This window comes from Malurus melanocephalus, unplaced genomic scaffold, assembly GCF_030028575.1.
Source record: "Malurus melanocephalus ecotype Western Australia unplaced genomic scaffold, MMel_1.1 scaffold_332, whole genome shotgun sequence".
Lineage (NCBI taxonomy): Eukaryota > Metazoa > Chordata > Aves > Passeriformes > Maluridae > Malurus > Malurus melanocephalus.
Genome location: NW_026623564.1, coordinates 631,898 through 654,842, shown reverse-complemented (window position 1 = coordinate 654,842; position 22,945 = coordinate 631,898). Strand labels below are relative to the sequence as shown.

The 22,945-nt window shown below is 38.8% G+C and overlaps 2 protein-coding genes across 4 annotated transcripts in view; both read left to right on the top strand.

Annotated features, from left to right (window-relative positions):
- E2F3 (E2F transcription factor 3) overlaps positions 1-5,595 on the top strand; it is a 42,123-nt gene extending 36,528 nt beyond the window's left edge. The window contains exons 5-7 of one of the 2 annotated variants that reach the window (XM_057377901.1): positions 13-125; positions 2,485-2,620; positions 3,312-5,595. In XM_057377901.1, coding sequence (XP_057233884.1) covers positions 13-125; positions 2,485-2,620; positions 3,312-3,577 — 515 coding nt within the window. In that variant the 3' untranslated portion in view covers positions 3,578-5,595. Of the gene's footprint in view, positions 1-12; positions 126-2,481; positions 2,621-3,311 lie in introns of both variants that reach the window. The other variant, XM_057377900.1, reaches the window with a different exon arrangement.
- Positions 5,596-10,096: 4,501 nt separating this feature from the next.
- Positions 10,097-22,945, top strand: part of CDKAL1 (CDK5 regulatory subunit associated protein 1 like 1) — a 378,644-nt gene continuing 365,795 nt past the window's right edge. The window contains exons 1-3 of one of the 2 annotated variants that reach the window (XM_057377905.1): positions 10,097-10,146; positions 13,454-13,630; positions 16,534-16,646. In XM_057377905.1, the coding sequence (XP_057233888.1) occupies positions 13,464-13,630; positions 16,534-16,646 (280 nt within the window). In that variant the 5' untranslated portion in view covers positions 10,097-10,146; positions 13,454-13,463. Of the gene's footprint in view, positions 10,147-11,770; positions 11,855-13,453; positions 13,631-16,533; positions 16,647-22,945 lie in introns of those variants that run through there. The other variant, XM_057377904.1, reaches the window with a different exon arrangement.

Below are 22,945 nucleotides of genomic sequence, written 5' to 3'. Positions count from 1 at the left end.
CAGAGATTACATTAGCTTATGTGACRTACCAAGATATTCGAAAAATTAGTGGCCTTAAAGACCAAACTGTTATWGTTGTGAAAGCTCCTCCAGAAACAAGACTTGAAGTGCCTGACCCAGTGGAGGTAAGGAGAACCTGGCATTTTCTGCTAGGTTTTATGTCATTTTTCTACAGATGCAGTGTCTCCTGAGTCTTTCTGTGGTACGTGCCCAGGCACACAGCCCTATATTGTTATAAATTTTAGGGATGTTTCTTTTAAGAAAGGAAGGGAAAACTTTAAAAATCAATTTACACAGAGCAATCATTATTTGTTCCTTTTCACTCACTTTCAGGTTTCTTCAGAGTAATCCGCACTATTTACAGATATTTTCTTTTGCCATACTTTATATAAAGAAAAGCTCGTTCTTGATMATTGAAATTTTCTTGGTTTGTAATGATGTAAAATTTTTCTCAAGAAAGTCATTTTCTTATTTCAGTTAAAAAGTTAATGGATAAGTCAATACCTTAAGCATCTTGGCAACCCATATAACTGATGCCTTATTGAAACACGTTTTCTTGTAGGTATTTCTTTTCTGAAGTATTACAGTTATTGTAGAAATTTGCGATTTACTCCCAGAACGTATCCTTGCCCTTTCTTCTTCCATCATCATCTTTGCTTCATCAGCACTTATTTTAGTTCTCATTTGTGAAAATAGACCCATATGCTGGGCAAATTGGAATAATTGACATGATTTAGGGATTCAGAAAATGTACCTAATTTCCTCAGTCAAGGAGCAACTACAGATGGGACTAACCCCACAAATACTGGTATGTTGTGTTCATATCTATGCATTAATCCTTCATCCTTACACTAAGCCAGTGAGGTCAGTGATACCTGCTGCCCTGTGGCCAGGAACAGACTCTGGATTCCTAGTCACTTTTCCCTAAGATTATTCTACACTTCCTTAGGCCCATTGTGGTTTCCATCCTTCTTTTTTTCCTTTCTCTGCCTTTGTCCTTAATTTCCCCTTTGAACTTTGTGGCAGGTTTTGGCAGGAAAAATAAATCATTTTGCTACAATGAAGAAAGGATATCTTTTATCAGTATAAAAGCTATAAATATATACTGGATATATTTATATCTTGATTTATATAGATCATAAATACATATTTATATCAATGATTTATATAGCTTATAAATATATACTGTTATTGTTGCTTSCTTTCCTGTTTCTTTCCCCTGGGCATTATGCTTTGATTTTTAATTCAGTGAAATCAGGCAGGCAGAGAGACATGCACAAAATCATTAAAATTAGTGCTTAAGTGTCCCTTATCCTCTGTACCCAACTTATCTAATTTTCAGCTTCAGGCAGTAAAATCCTATTTCTTTCTGTCAGAAGCAGTTACATTTCAGTGTTCTCTTTTTTGCATACCTCAGTCACTCAATAGTACCTTCCTTCTTCAACTCCTGCTCTTCCCATCTCCTTTTGTTCTAATTATCTATAGCATTGCCCTGAGTACTCTTAATTGTTTTCTTTGCCTTGGGATCTCCATTCAGTTGCTCGCTGTATTTGTAAATGTTGTCTATTATGTTACATAACGGTCAGAACCCAAATAATACAAGGAACATTTTGTCAAAGGGCACAAAAGGAAGTATTTTTAAGAAGTTTGCAAAGAGGTACCTAATGCCTGTATTCATGCTTTTTAGAAAACTATTAAAGCAATACAGCAGGAGCAGGTTTATTTGGAACCAGAGTAATTTATGATTTTCCATCATAACACAAAGAGCAGCTTTGAAGGCTGCTCTTCTATGCCTAGGTCACGTTGGTTTACTATAGTGTGTGAAAGTTAAGAAAAATATAACTTCGTGCAACAAATTAGCAGTTCCTATTCAGAACCACCATCAAAATCACTGCTGTGAGGGGGCAGAAGATGTTTGGATGAAGAAAATGGCATCTGGTTTGGGGTTTTTTTGTTACTTGGAAATGTTGCCTGATAAATACGTGAACTTACATGTAGATATTTGAATTCAGTTGAGTAAGTACTGAAGGCTTTTGGGAGATTGGGAATGATGTTCTGGCATCTTTTTAAAGCAGAAACATTTACACAAATGCATCCAAATATTATTGTTATGAGTAATAATAAAACCTGTGACTTGCATCCCACAGTTCCATTCTATCAGAATATCTCCAGGCTATTGTGGTTGTAAGAAAGTTTAGCAGTTTAATCCTTTATACCTCCCTCCTTATGATATGACACACAAAATGGTGGGATTTTGAGATTTGTGCACTACAGTGGGAAAAGTTTTCGTGTTCTAGTCTGCAAGATACATCAGCCAAACCTTTCATATCTTGAAAGAAAAAAAGCTTGGGATTCTCTTYAGGTTCTTTGGATTAGTAAAACTGTACTCAAACACTCACACCCCAGTAATAATTTATTCAGTGTCATCAATATTCTGTTGTGTTCCCTGGCATAACGCCCTTCTGATGTTTGTTTTGTTAGCAGAGTGCATTGATACATTTATCTAGTACTCAAGGACCTATTGAAGTTTATCTGTGCCCAGAGGAAAACGATGCCCTCAGTCCAATGAAAACCTATAGTCAGGACCACAATGGAAATATTTCCAAAACCATTTCCAAAGGTAAGATTATTTCTTTACAATACCAATGGCCTTTCTTCAAGCTCACATTCAACGTTTTTCCTTTTGAACTTTGGACTTCCAGCTCTTTATCTTTTTCTAAGAACTGAAAAGCTAAGGTATCAATATTTCACTATGTATTTGTGGTTTATATAGTGGGAAATAGGTTTTCCTTTGCATCATTTGTTTAAAATAAGTTTCCTATTTGCATATCATATGTAACCAGAGTGTATGCAATATTGAAGAAAGAATGCAATATTGTTCCTTCTAAGTTTTCAACTAGGACAGTAGCAGTAAAGATCCACCTCAATATAAGAGGCAGAAATCTCTGTGTATGGGTATATGTGAAGCTGCATTGCTTCACTGATGACATGTGGTGCCTAGAAAGTTCCCATTTTTGACTGTGAACTCCACTGAAAATGGGCGTTTCACTACGTTTATTTCCCCCTGTAGTTGTTTCAATCCTGTAATTTTTAATAGAAAAGTCAGAGATGATAGCAACATGATCATTTTTGAGAAGCCCTTTGTAACATAACAAAAACAAGCTAGAAATTTTATGGAGGCCATTTTTTTATTGTTCAAATGATGGTTTATGGAAGGCTCTTTATGCAGTGGTTCCTTTGTTTGATCTGTGTCTGATATTTCTGCTGAGGTTAAACGTGGCAACTTTTTTTTTCTCCCACTCTTCTCACAGAAGTGGCTTCTGCTAACTCAGGACAAGGTGACTGCTCAGTAAATATGGCAACAATCTCTCCATTGGCTTCTCCAGCCAACCTTCTACAGCAGACAGAGGACCAAATTCCCTCAAACTTTGAAGGACCATTTGTGAATTTGCTGCCTCCACTGCTTCAGGAAGATTATTTGCTGAGCCTTGGGGATGAAGAAGGCATCAGTGACCTCTTTGATGCTTATGATTTAGAGAAACTTCCTTCACTAATGGATGAATTTATATACAGCTGATTGTCTTAAGTGCTGTCCATATCTCAACTATGTTTTTAATGGAATCAAAAAACCTGCCGTCATTCAGAGTTGTCCTCTACTTACCATAAAATAGCATCATTAAATAAACTAGGCTCCTGAACAGTGCTGATATTTTAATTGTAATACTATAAGAAACAACAGAAGGCTTTTACAGCAGAGCCTTCTCCTTGACCCTGAGCTCCAGTGCCTTGCGAGTCAGCAGGTGCAAGCAGGTGACGATAAATGTTTTTGTCTTCACACTCCCCCAGTCTCTGCCATGACAAGTGGGCTTACGGAGAAGGGCTTAATGAACTGGTTTAGTCCTAAATAACAATTTTATAATAGTATTTCAGGTCGTGCCTTCTGCAGAGAATGCATGTCTTTTGAGTGTCACAACATGGATTGTACATGCAGTGAACGTAAATATGAAGTAATGCAAGAGTGAAATGGGATTCTTCAGCTACTTGTGGGAATGTTTTAATTGCTGTCATAATGCTCATTTTGAGCTGTGTATATGTCTCATTATGAGGTCAAATACTTATGTCCTTAAAAAGCTTTTAATGAAAAGAAAATACACTGTAAATGTAGTGTATATTGCAGATATTGAAAAGTATAAAGTTCTGCCACTTCTTGTAGTAATCGCAGATTTTTAAAAATGCTTGTGTGTGTGTGTGTGTGTGTGTGAAAGTAGATTTTGTTGGTTGTTTTTTTTAAACTAGAACGAAGATGCACAGTTCAATTTTACTGCCCCCAGTGTGCATTAGAACTGGTACATTAATTTTTGTGGTACTAAGTGGGGCTTCATGTTAAGTGCCTACTAGAGATGCACTGTGGGTTTTTCCCTCTATGGAAAACACTTATGCCAAGCTTTGTTTGTTCAATATATCATATTTATCTCAGTGGGTTAGCTTCCTCTGCTTACAGCTTTTTATAATTCTCTTCGCCAGCAAAATGGAACTAATTTTTTTCCAAAGTACATAACTGTAAGTACCACATCAACTGAATTGCATTTATTTTTTGAAGATCTTTGCTAGTATAGTATAGTACCAATATTTATTTTTTTGAACATCAGAGGAATTCTAAGAAGTCTTAAATAATTTTTTTTTTCTTGAGTGTAAAATATTTTGCCATGTTCTGGGCTAAATTAATGTAATGTTGATTAGATGATGCCCATATAATCTTTTTGTTTGCATTACTGTTGTGCTTATCTGACATACTCAGAAAATTAGTACTATTTGTACTGTAGTAGAATATTATGTATGCAGGTTTTCTGGTACCATTGAGTTGCTGCTATGAAAGCTCACACATGAAAAGGCAAGAAGTCACAGTACTAATAAGGAAACTGTATGACTGTGTGGGTTTCGGAATATAACAAATGTATAAAGGGCAACACATAAAGAACTGTTAAACAGTGTTAAGTGTGTGTTTATATGTACAAATGTTTGCATAGATCATTCAGCAGTTGTATTTAATTTGATATATGTTCTCAACTCACACTTTAGTTATCTAGCAGTTTTGTACAATAGAATTAATTTGTAAACAGTGCCAGAATATTTTCTAGCTGGTTTGTAATTTTTTAAGAGTTTTTTTAGATGTGGATCTGTAAATAAAATTGTCGTATTTAAAGTTTTTGTCTTGTGGAAGAGGAAAGTAAAAGTTGTGTGAGCATGAAGATTTGCAAGACAAAGGGGCACTTTTATGAGGGAAGAGAAAATGAAGACTAACACAGACCATCTTTTTTTGTACAAATTAAACACTTGTCCCAATGTGTGTGGGCAAAATACTAATCTAATTTAGCTTTGCATTGTATGCTAGTTTAAAAAAAAAACAAACAAACCTCTGTAAAATACTGTAAAAAAAAAGAAAAAAAACAACAAAAAAAGCTTTTATGGTGAGTTTTGTAAATAGATTTATTAAAGGGTGACCTGTTCTCTAGCTGTGATCTTACCACTTCAAATGGATGTAATTTGAATAAATTTTGTATGGTAATGAATCAATAAAAATGAAATTTTTTAAAGACTTTAGATTTGTATACAGGTATTTAAATTTTTCTTATTCTTGGTGTCTGTCATACATTTCCTGAGACTGTTACTGTTTTTATTATTACTGCACATACTCATTTGACACCAGATAGTTTCAATCCCATTTTTTATGATGCCAAGAATAAGTTCAGCGGGGTTTTTTAAGCCAGAGTGAAAGAAGAACAAAAGACACATGTAAGAGACACAGCAGATGATCCAGAGGTTGGGATAACAAGCTTATTTATTCCCTCTCCTCTCATGTGAATTAGACTTCTTGCAAACTTCATAGAAATTGTTATTGTAGGATTAAATCACATGAATGCAGTTGCTGAGATCTGCTTAACCTTCCTAATGATAATTCTCCAGAAGTTTCATTATAGTGGCTTTGAAAAGAACTTCTGCTTTCTCGAGTCACCTCCAACAGTCCCTTGCCCAGACCTAAATTATCAAACTCATACTTCCTTTCTGGTGTTGGTGCTGCACCTTTCTAGATAAAATGCCCATTCATAAATTGGAAAAAAAATTCTCGTGATAATAAAATCGTGGTAATATGGTTGATTGCTTAAATATTGCACTTCTGAGCACGTAATTTGTGTCTTTTTAACTTCCTGCACACTAGGAGGTAGCTGTTACTTTCTCTATGTGCCTGTATATATTGAGACATCTGAAAAGAAGATTACAAAGGTCTTCTCTATATTCTTAATAAATAATAAAKTAGGGCTAGAGGGCTGTGTTCTCTGATCTCCCTTTGAAGCAGAGATGGCAGTAAATATCTACTCTACCCCCCCGATCTCAGTTTTGCTATTCTATAGCTGTCATAAGTATTAGTTTCAGGGAGGTTTAATTGAGGCCTGTATGTGCTGCATTCTTTGGCTGCCAGCAAATGGAAAAGGTTTTGGAAAAATCTGTCAAAATGTCCTGAATGACAGGCAACTATTTATTCCTTTACACACAGGAAAGGAGTTAAAAATAATGGGGGGGGGGGTTCATGCCCTTGAATCTACAGCAAGAACTTAACCACCTACAAATGACAAGAAACAGTCCCTTTATATTCCTTTTGACTTACACCTGAAAGAATAAATTACACCTTGGTTTAGATGCCGATGTGAACATTTTTGCTGTAGAAAGGAARTATGAAAGATATGTAAGGTACTACAAAAAGTACACGAAGCATAGCTACATGTTTAAAAGCACCAATTTTAGTACCTTTTTTTTCCCCCGTGTATGAAACACAGTTAATGCACAATGTCATTGGTGTTCTTGGAGCAAGCAATTCTCAACATTAAGTGAACCATGAGCCTGTATAGCCAAGTCAGTGGAGTGATATTAACCAAAGCACAAACAAGAATTCATCTCCCCATTCTACTTTTCTTGCTGAAGCAAGATCTGCCTGGCTATTACTCTACAGCTAAGTAATGACCAATAGAATTCCTGACCGTCATTAAGTCTGGAAGTTTATTTACCTGCAATTTTCTTTCTAAAACTTGACAAAAAGAGTCATCTATAACAGAAAAAAGTGGATTGTTGCCAATTCTGAGTAGTGCTGAATGTTGCTCACAGGTTCTCCTGAATTCCGAGAATTGAGGAAAAAAATATAATTTCTTGTATCTCTTTTTGGACTCCCTATTTTTTTCGGAAGATCATCACTTATTTCCAACCAGAACTGATGTTAGTTATCAGACAATAAGGTTGCAATGTAAAAACTGAGCCCTCACCTCCTGGCTGTTTCCTTTCCGTAAGGATGTTAGTTGAGGTGCTCTAAACAAACTAAGGATGTCTCTTCTACTAACCAGGAGCTGAATTTGAGATTTGGATTTTATTTTCCCTGTAGTTTTTGTATTTTTCCAACTACCTGCTCYGGCAAAACCTATGACTTCAGTTGGTAACCCAGCTTGAGGCTGGTGTCTTTGAGTCTACCACCCCTGAAGAGTAGGAACTAAGGTCTGCAGGCAACTTGAGAAGGATGTAATCTAAAGCTCTTCTTTAGACACTCAAGGAACTGGAGCATGTGTGCTGCAAGCCCATAGAAGGCCAGTTCTGGAAATTGTACTCTCAGCCACTGTCATGTRAAAAGTGGTTTTCCCAGCTAGATACAGATAAACTTTCTTCCTGTGGTGAGGAGGTGGTAGGGAATCATCTACTTCCTTCTCTACCTGCTGTGCTACTTGCAGTCTGCATGCGGCTTTGTTATTATGAATATGCTAGAGAGAAATTTAGGTTTGTGGGCTTCAAAAGCACTGGGACAGAGCCTTCCATTTTGTTGCTACCTCCTAGGACTCAACAGGACTGTGCTGGCACCAGGGCTGCTTGAGACTGAATTCTTGGCAGTTGGACAAAGTAAAGGCTCTGCCGGATCGCGCTGGAACCGATCAGTGTGGCCTATTTATGTCACTAGGTATGGGACTCATGGGTTATTCCTGCCTGGGACCTGCTCTTAGAGATCACTGCCTCCCCTTAATGAGTAGTGTTTGTCAATGTCGGCCATGTGGAGATTTTTGGTTGTGTCTTGCCGGCTGCCTGTACTTTGCTCTTTCAGTCAGCAACCCAGCCCTGGTGTGTGCCCAGCTGGGTTCAACCAGAGCACGAACACCTGGCTGTGGGGACAGCTGTGGGGTAGTGCAGTGTCATGCTCCCAGAACAGAGAAGCTGGATTCAAGGACTGCATGTGAAATCTTTTGAACAGGGGTGTCCTGGTTTGACTCGGTCAGATTTTTGGTGGTGGGGGGATGGGACCAAGAAACCATAAAGATGGCTCCTGTGACAAAGTTTTAGAAACTTTCTCCTTCTCCAGCAAAAGGAGCCTTGCCCCCTGTGTTTTAGAGCCAATCCATTATGGCTCTGAGGTTGATGGACAGGCTGCTGCTTCTCCTTGTAAATTTTTCCCTATCTTTGTCCCCCTTCCCGGTGTGGTAGTTTTCTTAGTAGTTTTTTGTAATAAATCTATTTTGCAACTTAAGTTATTCAGCCTGTCTGACCATTCTCTGGAGCATATATGTATCTTTCTCTCAATTATGTTATGCTGTCTAAAAGCCATAAAATTTAGTGTTGATTGGGCTTTTGCTCTCCCTTCTGCCTCTACGTTGGGGGCAGGAAGGGAACATCGTGGGTGCGGTGCTTTTGGCTTTTGGCCCAATTCAAACCATAACAAGGGGAAACTGAAAAGAAAAGAGAATCGCTAACCTTATCAAGCAGCTGTTAAAATGCTGATTGGTGGTACAGATTCCATTACTCCTGACCGAGTAAGAACTTCTTACACCACAGGAGGAGGTCCGAAATAGATCAACGGGGCCACCCATCTTGAAGTATTTTCTTCCATTCTCTCCTGGGCTAAAAAAGCCACAAAAGTAACAAAGTACACRTCACACAGTGTCTTACTGAGAGAATTTCTGGAAAGTACTTGTGTGCTTAAACAAAACCAAACAGCAAGGCAAATATATCTTGAACTGTAACAATGACTCTATCAYGAGACCAGAGCGATATTAATAGTGCTCAGTCCTGCCCAGAATGATTTGTTCTTAAAGACTGATTTAAATGTAGTGCTTATTTCTTTCTGTYCCAGTTATCTTCTTCAAATCTCTCCTGTTCTTTTGTTCACATTTTCTTTTTTCTTTTTTTCTTTTTCCCTGTAAGCATTGTCATATAAACATCAYATAAAATAAGCACTAGTTTTTAAGAAAAAGGAGAGAGAAGTGATATTCATAATTAGACATTGTTAAGTTTTATCTATGAGCAGATCAACAGATCTACTATGGAATACACTCAGGGTTTTCATTTGTGTTCCCTCCAGTTCAAGGGAGACTATAATGAGCTTTTTAAAGAATAAACTGATTCGAAAAGATCCTTCTAAAGAGAGAAACTTAACATTCAAAAYGCAACTCAAAGAAATGGTGACCTTTACATTCCAAAGCTGACTGCCTCAAAATATAATATGTTAGAGATACAACATAAATAATCTTTTTAGGTTAACTCTGTATATTAAAGCCAAAGTAATAATATTATGCTCACTCTCTACAACACTGTGATCACCAAGGACACTGCACACTTAATCTGCTGAGAGCTTTGGCTTCAGCCATCGAAGTCCAAACAACCACACTTGAGTTTTACTAAATATCAGTCAGAAAAATCGGCAGGAAAAGTGCCAGAAACTCTAGCCATCTGGTAGTGAATATTTTAATCAATATCTTTCAGACTGTTCAGGAAAGTTGCTATTAGCAAGCACTGTGTTTTGAGGAAATTAACGATTAAAATTAATAATTTAAAAAGTGCATTGTGGCCAGAAGAAGATTAATTGCTCATGGCCCACTTGGATCAGATATATCAGAATCGCAACTGCTTTTACTGGATGCRTATTCCTGGGATTGCTGCTCTTCCAGTTAAAACAAAGGTGAATCTCCCAGGGTCCGTGAGGCTCTCCCGCCGGGGACCGCGCTCTCGGTGGCGAAGCGGGCCCTCCGCGCTGTTGTGGCCTTCGCCGGCCGCCGTCCTGGCGGGGCTGCGCGCGCGGGGCCTCGGGGCGGGGCGCGATGGCGGAGCCCGGGTGAGACGCGGGTGAGTGTCGGGGTTGGGATGCGCCCCGGCCCCCTTCCCTCCGCTCCTCTCCTCTCTCCTCCTCTCTTCTCCCCTCCCGTCCTTCTCTCCCCGGCCCGACTGTGACGGTCTGGTCGAATTTGCCTTCTTCCTGCGCGATGTTCCCGTCTCCTGTGGGGCCTTCCCAGTGCTCCGCCTTARCGTTGGGAGGAGGAGACGAATCGCCTGGCGGGAATCTCCGGAGGGGTTGGGGTCGGGATGCAGCTCGGGGATGGGGTACCCTCAGCGTGGGGGGAGGTCGGGTAGGGGGGCCGGACTTAGGCGGCCTCCAGGTGTGCGTGATGCAGGCCGGGACCCGGCTGCACCTCGCCGGTGGGCTCTATTTATTTATACGTATATTGTTTACGTATGTATCTGTAAGAGGAGAGATTGCGGGAACTGGGCCTGTTTAGACTGGAGAACAGAATACTGAGAGGAGTTTTCATTAAAGCCTATAAGTATCTCAGAGGCGGATGGTGCCAGACTCATCAGGTGCTCGGTGACAGGACGAGGTGTAGTGGCCATAAACTAAAACGCAGGAAATTTCACTTTAAAATGAAGAACATTACAGTGAAGCTGGCAGAGCACTGGAACAGGCTGCCCGGGGAGGTTGTGGCGTCTCCTTCTCTGGAGACGTTCCCATGTAACCTGCTCCAGGTGGCCCTGTGGCCCTGCCTTGGCAGAGCTGGATGATCTCTGGAGKTGCCTTTCCCAACRCTAACAATTCTATCATTCTATGATATGTACATATACACGTATACAATATGTGTATGCAATGCTTGCTCTCAATGTGTATTAACGCTGCAGTTTTCATCTGCTCTGTGTGCGCCCGGGAATAAAATTCCGGGGCTTTACCGGAGACACCTGTTGGTAAATAGAGGAAAGGAGCGGTCCTATTCCCACCTGGATGGGAGTCCTCGATTGGTATGTGCAAGGAGATTGAGGAGGAGTGGCCAAAACAAATTAGCACAAGGGAAGTTTGGTTTGTGACAAGATGTTAAAACAACTGCATTTTTTTATTTATTTACTAGCATTTTTTAAGAGAAACATACAGTTCTGTAGTTGCCACTTGGCTGTATGAGAAGAATGTATCAACTTCTAATTTTGTTAMTGCTTCTTATTTCAGTCAATCTACCAGAATAGCTGCAGGAATCTGTCTTTATTTTTTTTGCTTGCGAACGAGAGCTCATGCATGCATATGGAACTAGTGTGGATATCAAATAATTTGTTTTAAAATAACTTCACAGTGTTTTAATTTTAAAAMAAGTTGTGAATGACTTGAACTAAAATTTACTTTTGATCTCTCTCCCTTTTTTTATTCAAAATTTTAAACTGACAGAAGACAGAATCTGGCGGAATCTGAGAGAAGTTAAATACATCTGACTTTGACCAAAAAAAAAGGCTCTGTAGAAGAAGGATAAAAAGATCAGTGCCCCTCCTCAGGAGACAGGGAAAACGTGGCTACTCTTTCATCTTGCCAGCCAACCAGTGTGTGAACCCAGTCCACATGAGGTCTAACTGAGCCAGAAATGTATTTCTGCAAAGGGAGGATGAATGCTTGTTTTACAATAAYACGAATTCATGGTTTTCTATCTCTTAATTCTGTTCATGCCATATCTTTTTTTTTCCTTTCCTCCTCCCTACCTGCCCAGGATTACTATCYAGGAGGATTAAGACTTTGCTTAAAAAGGTAGGATTTTTAGTTTGGCTGTATTCTTTCTTTCATGGGCTACTGTAACAAGCTAAGCTTATTTGTTTTTCCAGCTGCTCCATTACATTGGATATTTTTCTATAAGAGAGAAAAAACAACAAATCAAAAAAAATCAAATGTATTCCTTTCTAGGAATTAATTTGATAACTTTACCTATTTGTACATATTGTCAGTGGTATAAAGTAGTCTAAGAGATGTCACCCCTCCCTCTTACTCTTTATTGCTAGATTTTCCACAGATGTTTTTTTTTGGTTCATCTTTTGCAGGATTGTTTTATAGATCCTGTTTTTTTTTTTAATCTGGAAGAGTCCTAATTGCCTAAGCAGCTGGGGCAGATGCATCCTCTTTTGTGACATCATTCTGTTCCATCTTAAGTTAAATGTTCACGTGTGATGGTTCAGTTTACATGAGGTTCTATTTTAAAGTATATTTTGCAAGAYTGACTGAAGATTGACATGCTGGGAAAATGCACAGATGTTTAACTTGTGTTCTTCAGTAATTCATTTGGAACATCTGGAARTGTTTTTATGCCAGTAGCAAATCTTGTTCCTCAAATTTTAAAGAAATTAAAGACTTTGTTTTTTTTGTTCTTCACTTTCAGTTAGGAATGTGTTGTATTTTCCCTGTAATCTCTGTGACATGCCCTTCTGTGATTTCCTCAGTAAACTGTTGGGATATGTAAAAAATCCAAGTTTCTGATGGTACTTCAGACATTCTGATTAAAARTTACGGCACAGGATGGCATGTAATGAATGCAGTGACTTTTTTATAGATTCTTGTAGCAAATGGCTTTTTTTTCAGTTCCTGAAAACAAATCTGGATTTTGACATCTGCTGGGTGACACATATGCATATATATATATATATTTGCTTTCTTGTGGAAATATAGTTAGATTTTAGCAATCTTCTAGAATATTTTCCTAGCCAGATTATAATGTGTTTATATTTTATTAKTTAGGTATAGTTGCTTAATGTCTTGTACCTGAAGACAGAAATTTTTACTTTACTGTCCTGATGGATGAACTAATTCAGACAAAAGGCCTATGATATTAGGAATTCTAGGAATAGCTTGATTTGTTTTCAAAGGATTATGAAAACATACTTAGATAGTGTCCACACATGAATAAGAGAGCCTGAATGGCCTCTGAAGTAGTCATTTGGATTCTGTATCTTTCATTCTTCTCTGTGATCTGAGTGGACGTACATCCATCATATAACATGAACTCATTATTTTATGATGTTGATGATTAAAAGCATCTTGGATCTGTTGTGTCAGAGGAGATGAAGTGTTTTTGAATTAGAAGATGACAAGGTGCAGATGATTTATAAACAAGCCCTTAAGAATGTGTATGGTTTGTGGCTTTCTCCCTACCTGTGTTTGAGGTATCAGGGGAAGAGGGCATTCCAAAAATGTCTGTCGACAGTGGGTTGTTTTTATGCGCTCAGTATCCCTCATGCGTGTGATATATTGCAYACATGCATAGAAATACATCTGACTTTTCTTTAAGAGAAATGTGCGGTAGATACTAGACCTTAGTTTTGTATTCAAATGCTTTGCTAATGCCAGTCTTCTCCAAAGCTTCTTGAAGATGCCTGCTGCATGTGAGCCAGTGCTTGAGGACATCGAAGACATTGTGTCAGCAGAAGATTTGAAGCCACATGATCGGCAGTTTGTGAGAAAGAATGTTATTCCCAAAGTGCGAAAACGCAACTCCCACAAAAATGTTCAGACAGATGATGAGCCCCCAAGTGACAGGTAAAGTCTTACATCGACCCTATGTTGTTGCTTTTCTTGTATCTYGTATGCACTTGTCAGCTTTTAAAAATAAGGTGCAAGTTTGCATTATCTCATCAYGTAAAATCTGAATACTAGATAAAAACAAGTAAAATAGTCCTTTTAGAATGTAGAGAGAATAAAYAATAAATTCTAAGCAAATTTGTTTTCCTGGACAGATTTTCTGTAGATATCAGTTATCCCTGAGATGTTGAYGAATAGAATAGTCAGACTGCAAAAATGGTTGTTGTTGTGCTTTTATGYGTAAAACGTATTTGAAAAATTGTCTGTTTCATCTCAGTTACCTAAATACAATCGGAGCTCTTCAAAATGCAGTCCTGGAGTAGCCTTTTGACATCTGAAATGAGAAATAAGAACCAAATCCTGAGAGCTGCAAAAGGATTGAGGTTGGAAGGTCATCTTCTCCAAACCCCCCTGCTAGAGTATGGCCACAAAGAACCAGTTGGCAGGACACTGACTAGGTAGTTTTTGTGTATCTCCAGGATATTGAGATTCTATTACCTCCCTGGGTAACCTATGCCAGTTCTTGGTCATTCTTAGAGTAAAAAATATGTTTCCTGATGCTCAGAGGGAGCCTCCCATGTTTCAGTTTGTGCCTKTTGCCTCTGGTCCTGTCACTGGGCAGCACTGAAGAAAATCCTGGCTCTGTCTTTGCACTCTTCCTTCAGGTATTTATATACTTGGATGAGATCCCCCTGAGCCTTCCAGGCAGAGCAATACCAGCCCCCTCAGCTTTTTCTCTTAGGAGACATGTTCCAGTCCCATCGTGATCTTTATGGCCCTTTGTTGAATTGTCTCCACTATGTCCCTATCTCTCTTGTGGGTGCATCCTGTCAGGGCCCAGGGACTTAATGTATGCTTGGTGTGCTGAACTRTTCCCTGACCCAATCTCCTTTCATAAAGGGTTCATCATCCTTGCTTCAGCCTTTCAAACTGTTTTCTGGATACTGAGATTTCCAAAARCTGTACTTCATGTGTGTACATCCTGCAAGTGACATGGTGAAACTTACTTTGAACTTGCTGTTTTGTTTCAGTGGAAATAGCATGCAATAACTATGGAATGTATGCTTGCATTTTTCCTATCTTGTGATTCCCATAAGAACACAATCAGCTTTCTGCTGCAGTGGAATTGATTAGTGTAGGTCAGTTATTGATTATAGTTTCTACTGCAGTTCTGAGATCTGGGTTTTTTTCTTTTTTTTTTTTTTTTTTTTCTTTTATTAGTTTCAAGTTGGTATATATAGTTTCCCTGTACGATAAAGATGAAAATAAATTGCATATGGAAATTTAATTTCCCATGGAGAAATTAAATTCTGTTTTTTCATTTTCAAAAGAGGTGTTATGAGCATAACTGCATCTTTATTTCATGCTCCTAAAAGTGCTTTGGCCCCAGTCTGCCAGGAGTGTACAGAGAGCTGAACTGGTTCTCTGTRGATACTTTACACTAGTATTTCATGCCCCAAAGTATTCAGGTACCATATATTCTCTAACAGGCTGTGTTTTAGTGTTTTTTACCCAAGACAGCACATTGAATATATGTTGTTTAGACAGCAGGAAGTCCAAATACACTGTGTTTACACTTAATGATCATTAATGTTCCATCAACAAATTTCTATTTTTAGCTAGGGGAAGTGTCTTTTAAAAAAGAAGCATGTAGGGGGAGGCCAAAAAAAAGCAGTAGGCAGGGCGCAGTATTGTGTTCCAGGATGTGTGGTGTTCTTGTACYGGCATCTTTAGCTTATTGGCAGTTATCCCAGAAATTTCAGCAAGAGCTTATTGAAGAACTTTTGTTGCTTCTTGGAGCATTGTATGTGCTAGCTCCACACTGCATGTCTGTCATGCTGCTTCTCTAACCTGGAAAGATTGGGATGGGGGCTTTCTGCTGTTTGTGTGGCTGGTGGCCATCAAGTTAWGAATTTGTAGAGCTGGCTTTTATGGAGGGAGCTACAATCAATGCATGCCATAATATCAAAAGGTTGCAATTTGTTTGCTGGTGGCCTAATTTCAGTTCTGTCACTTGAAGGTTGCTTGTTACATGATACATAATTTTGAGTAAGTTGGGGAGTTTAGGTTTGGGATTTGTTAATTTTTTTTTTATTTGTGTTTTACTGGAGTTTTTGTTGTTGTTTTAACATAACTGCAGTGTACTGAATCTGTTGTTATCCTACAGATCTTGTACCTTCTCCATCCTAAAACTCTTTTCTAACTCTTTTCTTGTTAGCTGTGGTGGATTGACTCTGCCACAAGGGAGAGAACTGGAAGAATAAAAGTGAGAAAACTGGTGGGTTGAGATTGAAAACAGATAAAGTGAAGGAAGGAGCAGGGAAAAACCCCAAGTGATGCAAAAGCAGCCATTTGCCACCTCCCACAAGCAGACTGGTACCCGACCAGTCTCAGAACAATGGTTATTTTGGAAAGACCAAACCCACTTGGTTTTTACTGCTGAGCATGATGACATCTGGAATGAATTATCCTTTTGGTCAGTAGTCTGTTCATGTTCCTCCCAGCCTGTTGTCCATCTGCAACCTGCTTGTGAAGGGTTGGGGCACAGTGGGAAAAAAGCAAACAGTGTTCAGTGGTAGCTGAAACACAGGTGTGTTGCCAACACTCTTACAGTCACAAATATAAAACACAGCACTATATGGGTTGCTGTGAGGAAAGTTACTCTATCCCAGCAAGACCTAATACCCATTACACTAGAATCACATAATTACTGTTTTTCCTCAGCTGTTGCAGAATTGTTACTGTTTGTGTTGTTTATTTTATGTTTCAAGAATTACAATTCATTGTGTCAGCACAGTGGGCCTAAAGGGGAAGCTTGTTCATCATTTAACTTGTATTTTTCATTCCTTTTTACTTGACAGCATTATTCCTGGTGTTCAGAAAATCTGGATTCGTACATGGGGATGTTCTCACAATAATTCAGATGGTGAATACATGGCTGGACAGCTGGCTGCRTATGGATACACAATTACAGGTAACAGTATGAGTGAGCACTTGTAATTCAGTTTTTCTGGGGTGMATGTTCAGAGCTGTCAAGCTGTCAGCAAATGTTTTCAGTCTTAATTGTGCTTTTAGAATCCCCTTTTGATCCCTTTGTGATCTGAAGGTGAGGAGGTGAAATGTTTTCTTGGCATTAAGCAGAATCATTACAGGATGAGTGCTTTCAGAATAGTTKGATTTTCTTGACATGCCAGACATCAAATAGATTTCATACAGTGCCTTTTTTGCACATTCTGCTTGATAAACTGAATTGAAAAGTTGTCATTAGAGTGGACGGGAAATACATTAGTTCTTTTTTTTTAATTGTAATTGGTGGAACCCAAGGGGGAGGCAGAGAAAGGCAATGTATTTGCATTTGGTGATGTGTGTGTTTGTGCTGGAGCAGAGGTGATCTAATCCAGGGGTGATACTATAGAAACAAAATGGTCTTTTATTTCAGGAGAGATCAGTATGATGGAGGTGGGATGATACGGGATTGTACCTTGTAGGTTCCAAGCAGCTGAGAATGCTCTTTCTCCTTCCCTTCCAAGTACTTAAAAAAACTTGCCCATTATCTTGTTCTGCCTCCCCAATCCTAAAAATACTCCCAAGCTTGTGGCTGTGCTGACCACATTTCATCTCATTAATGCAAAATACACTGACAAAAAAGCTGAAAAGATGAATTAATACCATGTTTCAATGGCCAAGTATTATCTGAATACTTTTGTGAAGCTTTTGACTAGTCAAAATAGAAATTTAAATTTTATTTATTAATTCAAGTTCAGGTGTGTCTTGCACTTAAACTTTATACTGAAAGACTGCAAAGTTGTCTGTCTGGACATTTTTCATAGTTCTTGTCAATCTCTTTTTAAGAAAGCATGTTTGGCTTTTTTTTATATTAAGTCATTTGGGAAGTTCAGGTAGAATTTCAGTTAGGGATTTGATCTCTTTGTTCTGTGAAGTGAAACAGTTACTCAGTAATAATAACTGTTGCTTAACATGATCCACATTTCAAATATTTCTTGAAATTAAACGATATTATTTATGGCATACAGAAAATACGAAGAAAATGTTTTCCAAGAGCTGTTTTGTAGACCAATGGCTGTGTTGTTATAATTTGTTAGTTTGTTATGTAAAATCTTTATAATCTTGAGTAAAAGAAGTATGTCGTAAGGTTAAAGATTGTTGTCGCAGTGTCTTGGACAGATAATACTTAAGTGAAAATGTTTGGATTAGCCTATTTTCTATMTATTCCTAATCTGTTGACACAACACTTACTGAAAAGATGCTGGACTAAAGTTCTGACTTTAGAAAATAATGTGTGAGCTTTAGTTGCAGTTATTACTCCATTATGGAGTCAAACACTCTTTCTAGTGTCTTCTGTCTAACTGCAAGATTGGAAAAAAGCACGGAAGGAAGAAAAGCAGCATCAGACAGACTCCTGCAAATTAGAAGTTGTAACAATGCAACCTGCCCACCAATTGTCTTATCTGAAACTGGACATGGATATAATGCCCTCCTTGCTTTTCATGTGTTTCAAAAATGTTCTTTCTGTACAAGCGCCCTTTGTTGCTTCCAGGAGTGTCTATATCCAAAGGTGAAAACYGAGGGCTGTGCTTTTCACAGCAAAGACTGCCTTTGTCTGGGGAGAAACCACTGTGAATCAGCAATATACGGATTCTGCAATAACAGCAATGGTGATTAAAAGTCAGAGGCTGCATCAGCTTAAAAATAGGCAAAAGGAAACCAGCAGAGGAGCTGAACCTACTTTTGTATCTGCTTTTACAGTGTGAAGGTAGGCAGCATTCTAAACAAATCTTGCATACCATCCTGTGGGAACAAAATGATCCTTTGTGAGCCTGAGCCACACAGAAATGTGTGGACCAGCTGCTATCAGTGTAGGGCTGTACCATGGGTGCATTCTGAAAACAGTGTAGCTGATGGTGGCATTACTGGTTCTAAAACTGGTTTTGGTTTCTTGGCAGCATGACTTGCTGTATAGTTTAGATATGCCTGCAGACCTGCTGGAGTGCTCCCTGTGAGATAYGCCCTGGAGGAAGAAACTCTCATGGTGCAGACGAGTAATGCCTGCTCTGAAAAACAGGAAGTGGGCGAGCTGGGAGCTTTCRAATATTGCAAGCAACATTTCTGTTTGGGAAGGGAGTTCAGTTTGTGTGCCATGTAGCTGCACTTTCTCTCTGAAAGATGGAACTGCACATGTACAGTACGACATAGAATGCTTTGTCTTCTGAAGTGTGTAGTTGTATTCACATATGTTGGCGTCTCTGTGTTTTTCGTTCTGTGGAATTAATGGGTTTTGGCCCAGCTTTGAATGCATTTTGATGGATCAAGACATTAACTGTGCTTGTTATTTCATACAGATTACTTCTGGCTTGGGGTTGTTAAGGTCCAAAGCATTCYCTCCTCAGCCATTGTAAAACATGATGGAGGGAGGAAAGGCATTGGTAGTTCTGAGAAATATCAGAAGCATGAACACTAACTTTTTCTTTTATGAAGATGAAGCAAAAGCTGTTATTAACCATCCAGTGAAGTAAGACCAATAACAGCTTATCTGCACTACACTTTCGTGGATTTTAGAAATAAATGCTGGCACAGAACTTACTCCTTCTCTATCATGGGATTCTAGAAACAAGAAGGTGTGGATTTGTTTTGCTGCTAATTCAGTGGGCTTGGCTTAGATTTAGCACTTAGAAACTGGGTTATGTTACAGACCTTTAGCTTTACTTGTGCTATTTTAGACTAATCTAAAATTAGTTCAGGCATCCTGTTCACTGTCTCAGGAATTTCTTTTGCAAGTGTTGGATGGAAAGTTGCTGTGTAGAGCTCACTCCATTATTGTGTTTATGTTATTAGTTGGCAGGACTTGTATCAGTGAGACTTGCCAATTCCTATTGAATCTTAGTGTTCATAGCCCAAGTTAMATGTCTTACAGCTCTGTAACACCCTGTGCAGAGAATTTATGTATTTCTCTAAAGCAAATATCAAATAATACTTTGAAATCCCATTAAAGAAATTATCTATTATCTGGGGTTTTTTGCCTCTTCTACTTGTTAATTTTCTAAACACTTGTCAGTTTTGTTTACCAGTGGATATAACTGAGATATCATTAAGACTCTCCATCTGCTTAAACAGCACATTTGAGTAGAAGAAAGAAGGAAGAAGACAAGAAAGAAAAAATGCTATTGATCTCCTTAAGACCTCATGTTGAAAAGAAGACAGGTGTAARAGTAAAGAGTCTACTGTTGAAAAGCAGATGAGGTGCTGCTACAATCTAATATGGACTTCGGCRTTCAAAGGCATTGTCTTGTGTTCATTGTGTTGCATAAGCCATGCTTGCTCAGACTTCRGCCATCCCCGTACAGACATAGCAAAGCATGCTGCAGCATGAGTTTATTCATCCAAGTTCAAAATAAAATTATTAAGACTGTACGGGTATTGATTCATGGGCTGTGAATCACTTCGGAATCTGGTCTTCTGTTTCAAGTATTGTTTTAAAAGTACTTTCCTACACAATAAAATTTTATTACTAGATTTTGATTTATTACATTAGAGACCTGTTGAATAGGTTAATGTATTATTAAAATAAGCTCTTTGCATGGTGGTTGATGAAGTATTTTGACCAAGATCTCTTCTGGTGTCCAGTGTATGCTTTTAGTTGCTCAGAATCAGCAGTTGGTCTTTTCAWTTTTTACTCTCCACCCTGCTGATAGTGCTCATATGTTCCTTCAGTATAATGTAAAATGGTAGTGACTACAGTGTAATTTTTGGGGTGAGCCATCCTTACTGTGACGTTATTTTTAGTATTCCTTATTAAGCTAAAAGACAAATCTTTGTTAGCTGCTCATTAAGCATCTTATCAGTCAGAGGATTCAAGGTTAGTCCTTATGTCTGGATTTGTACTTTTCAAATGGTTCTGAGTGCAGTTCCAATTTAGAAAAAAAGTTAATTTACAATCATTTTTTGGAGGGCAGGATATGCATGGTGTGTGTTTAAATACGCAGAATACCCCACACTTCTTTTCTGGTGATGAGAGGTGTTTCTGTTTTCTCTGACAACAATGCAGTTATGAAACTGTCTCTGAAGCAGCTAAACAATGCAGAAGAGTGAACAGAGATGTAAATTCTGGTGTTTGTACTCTCGCTGAAGAATTCCCCCATTGACTATGACTTGTAGAGTCACAGCCCTGTATGGTTTTTGCATTGCTTGATATCCTTACTGGCATACCTGTTCTGCAACAGATTCCTCTTTCAGATTCAAGCTGATTCATAATCTGGATGTAAAAGCTTTTGGATGTTGATACTCAGAGAGGTAGTAAAGTAATTTATTTCTGTACCTGTTGTCTTGAGATAATTGCCTTACAGTTCCAGCGATGTGGACAATTCCAGTGATGTGGATTACTGCTTTTAGAAGGTCTGAGTTTCTGCTTGTCACTAGKTTGTTTTGTGTGCTGATTCTTGGTGCTCAGGCTTGAAGAGCATGCGCTGACATTCCATTAGTATGGGAATAYTTGGGATGTGGGTGTGGAGATTTTCTTTTCAGAATCTGAAACTTCTGTGGTGAGGTGGTTAAGAGGATGAGGAGAGAGGGTGAAATGGGACATAGTGGGGAAGAAAACAGGTGAGGATCATAGAATRTAGCAGATGGAGTTGCACAACTGTACATGATCAAGATTTCACAGTTCTTTGGAAGAAACAGACATTCCCAGTGCAGTCAGAAGTGTCCTACAAGTCAGTGAGTGGGATGATGAGTCTGGATATTGTTGGGGTGGTTTCWTTCAGTGTGGAGTTCGTACAGCATCATGTTGTGACTCATCTGCAGCACAGCATGTTCCTCAAGTCTGTAAACTAACGTATAATTGTGGTTTTGGCAGCTGTGTATTACTGCTCCAGTGTTCCCTGTAAAACTTCCTAACCCGTGTGTGGCTAGACTTCTGTTACTTATCACTTCTGACTTGTAGCACAGTGCAAGATATACGACCTCTTTGTGGTGAGTTTTTCCTACCTCAGCTTCCTCAGCATCAACTCCTTATTCCTGTTGGGCAACTTTCTGTTAAGTGGGGAGTCCAGCTTTGAGGATATTATCTCCATTACAGGATAGAACTTCTAGTTCTCAAACTAGGAAATGTATGCCTTGTTTATGGGGGAACTAGATAAGGACTAAAGTCTGTTTTTTCCTCCTAATGGCATCAGTGCCATTAGGGCTTGATATGACAAATGTGTTCCTTTAAAAATACCTATCCATCTATGAGTGGCATTTTTTCTGTTGTTTTTATTTTGCAATCACAGGCCTGGCAACTGAAAGTTAGGAGCATGCTGAATAACCTAAATAAATCCTATGTATGCACTATCTTCAGGGACATTTGTAGAGAGCTCATGTAGGTAAATTTCAGCACATATGATATTTTTAGGGTTAATTCTAGTGACAGAGCATTGGCTGCATACTCTGGTGGTTGTGGAGTGGAGTTTAGTTCTGGCAATGCTGAACTTCATGTAATCCAGAAGAATAAATTTGAAAAGGATTGAACCRTGAAAGGTAAATTTCAAATCCTGGTAACATCCATCCTCCTGTGTGGAATATGCCCCTGGAGTAGATGGTTGAGCAATTGGCAAATGAAGCATAAATAGCAGTGATGAAGTGAGTTTAGCATAGACACACAGATGATGAGGAGCTTTGTAGGGTGTTCTATGGAGACATTAGTTTCACATGTCTCATGGTTCTTAGTGCTTAAGAAAATTTCTAGAAGATTTGTAAAAGCTGCTCAATGGGAGAACAAACCATCTTTTTATAATGTGAAGAGGTTTCTTTGACCAGGTACTCTGAGATGGGAGCAGGATTATATTTTGATCCAGAGCATTTATAAGAGCTCTGCAAAAAGACTTGCTTGTTACCCTGGATGACTGGGGAATAGTGGTGGAGGGTTAATGTTCCCTGCAGGCTCTTGCTTCAGTTTGACTGCAGTTTCATTTGCTAGGGAGGATGAAGCTTGGCTGCCAGTTCCTTGGGTTTGAAAAATTGCTTATGAGGACAGAGTTCTCTGAACTTGCCATGGTCACAGCTTTGCATTAAGATGCTTTAAATCTATTTTAGGAATGCTTTTTGGTCAGTTGCAGTGTGGATGCCTGTGTGTGTGAGTTGCTCTCAGTTACTTTGGGGAGGCAAGGCAAGCCTGAGTGAGTTGCTTTCTGGCTTATTGCTTGTAAGAATTTTGGATGTATTGCAACTCGAACTGTYCTGTGTCTCCAAATACAGAACATGAATGTGTTTTGTTCTCCC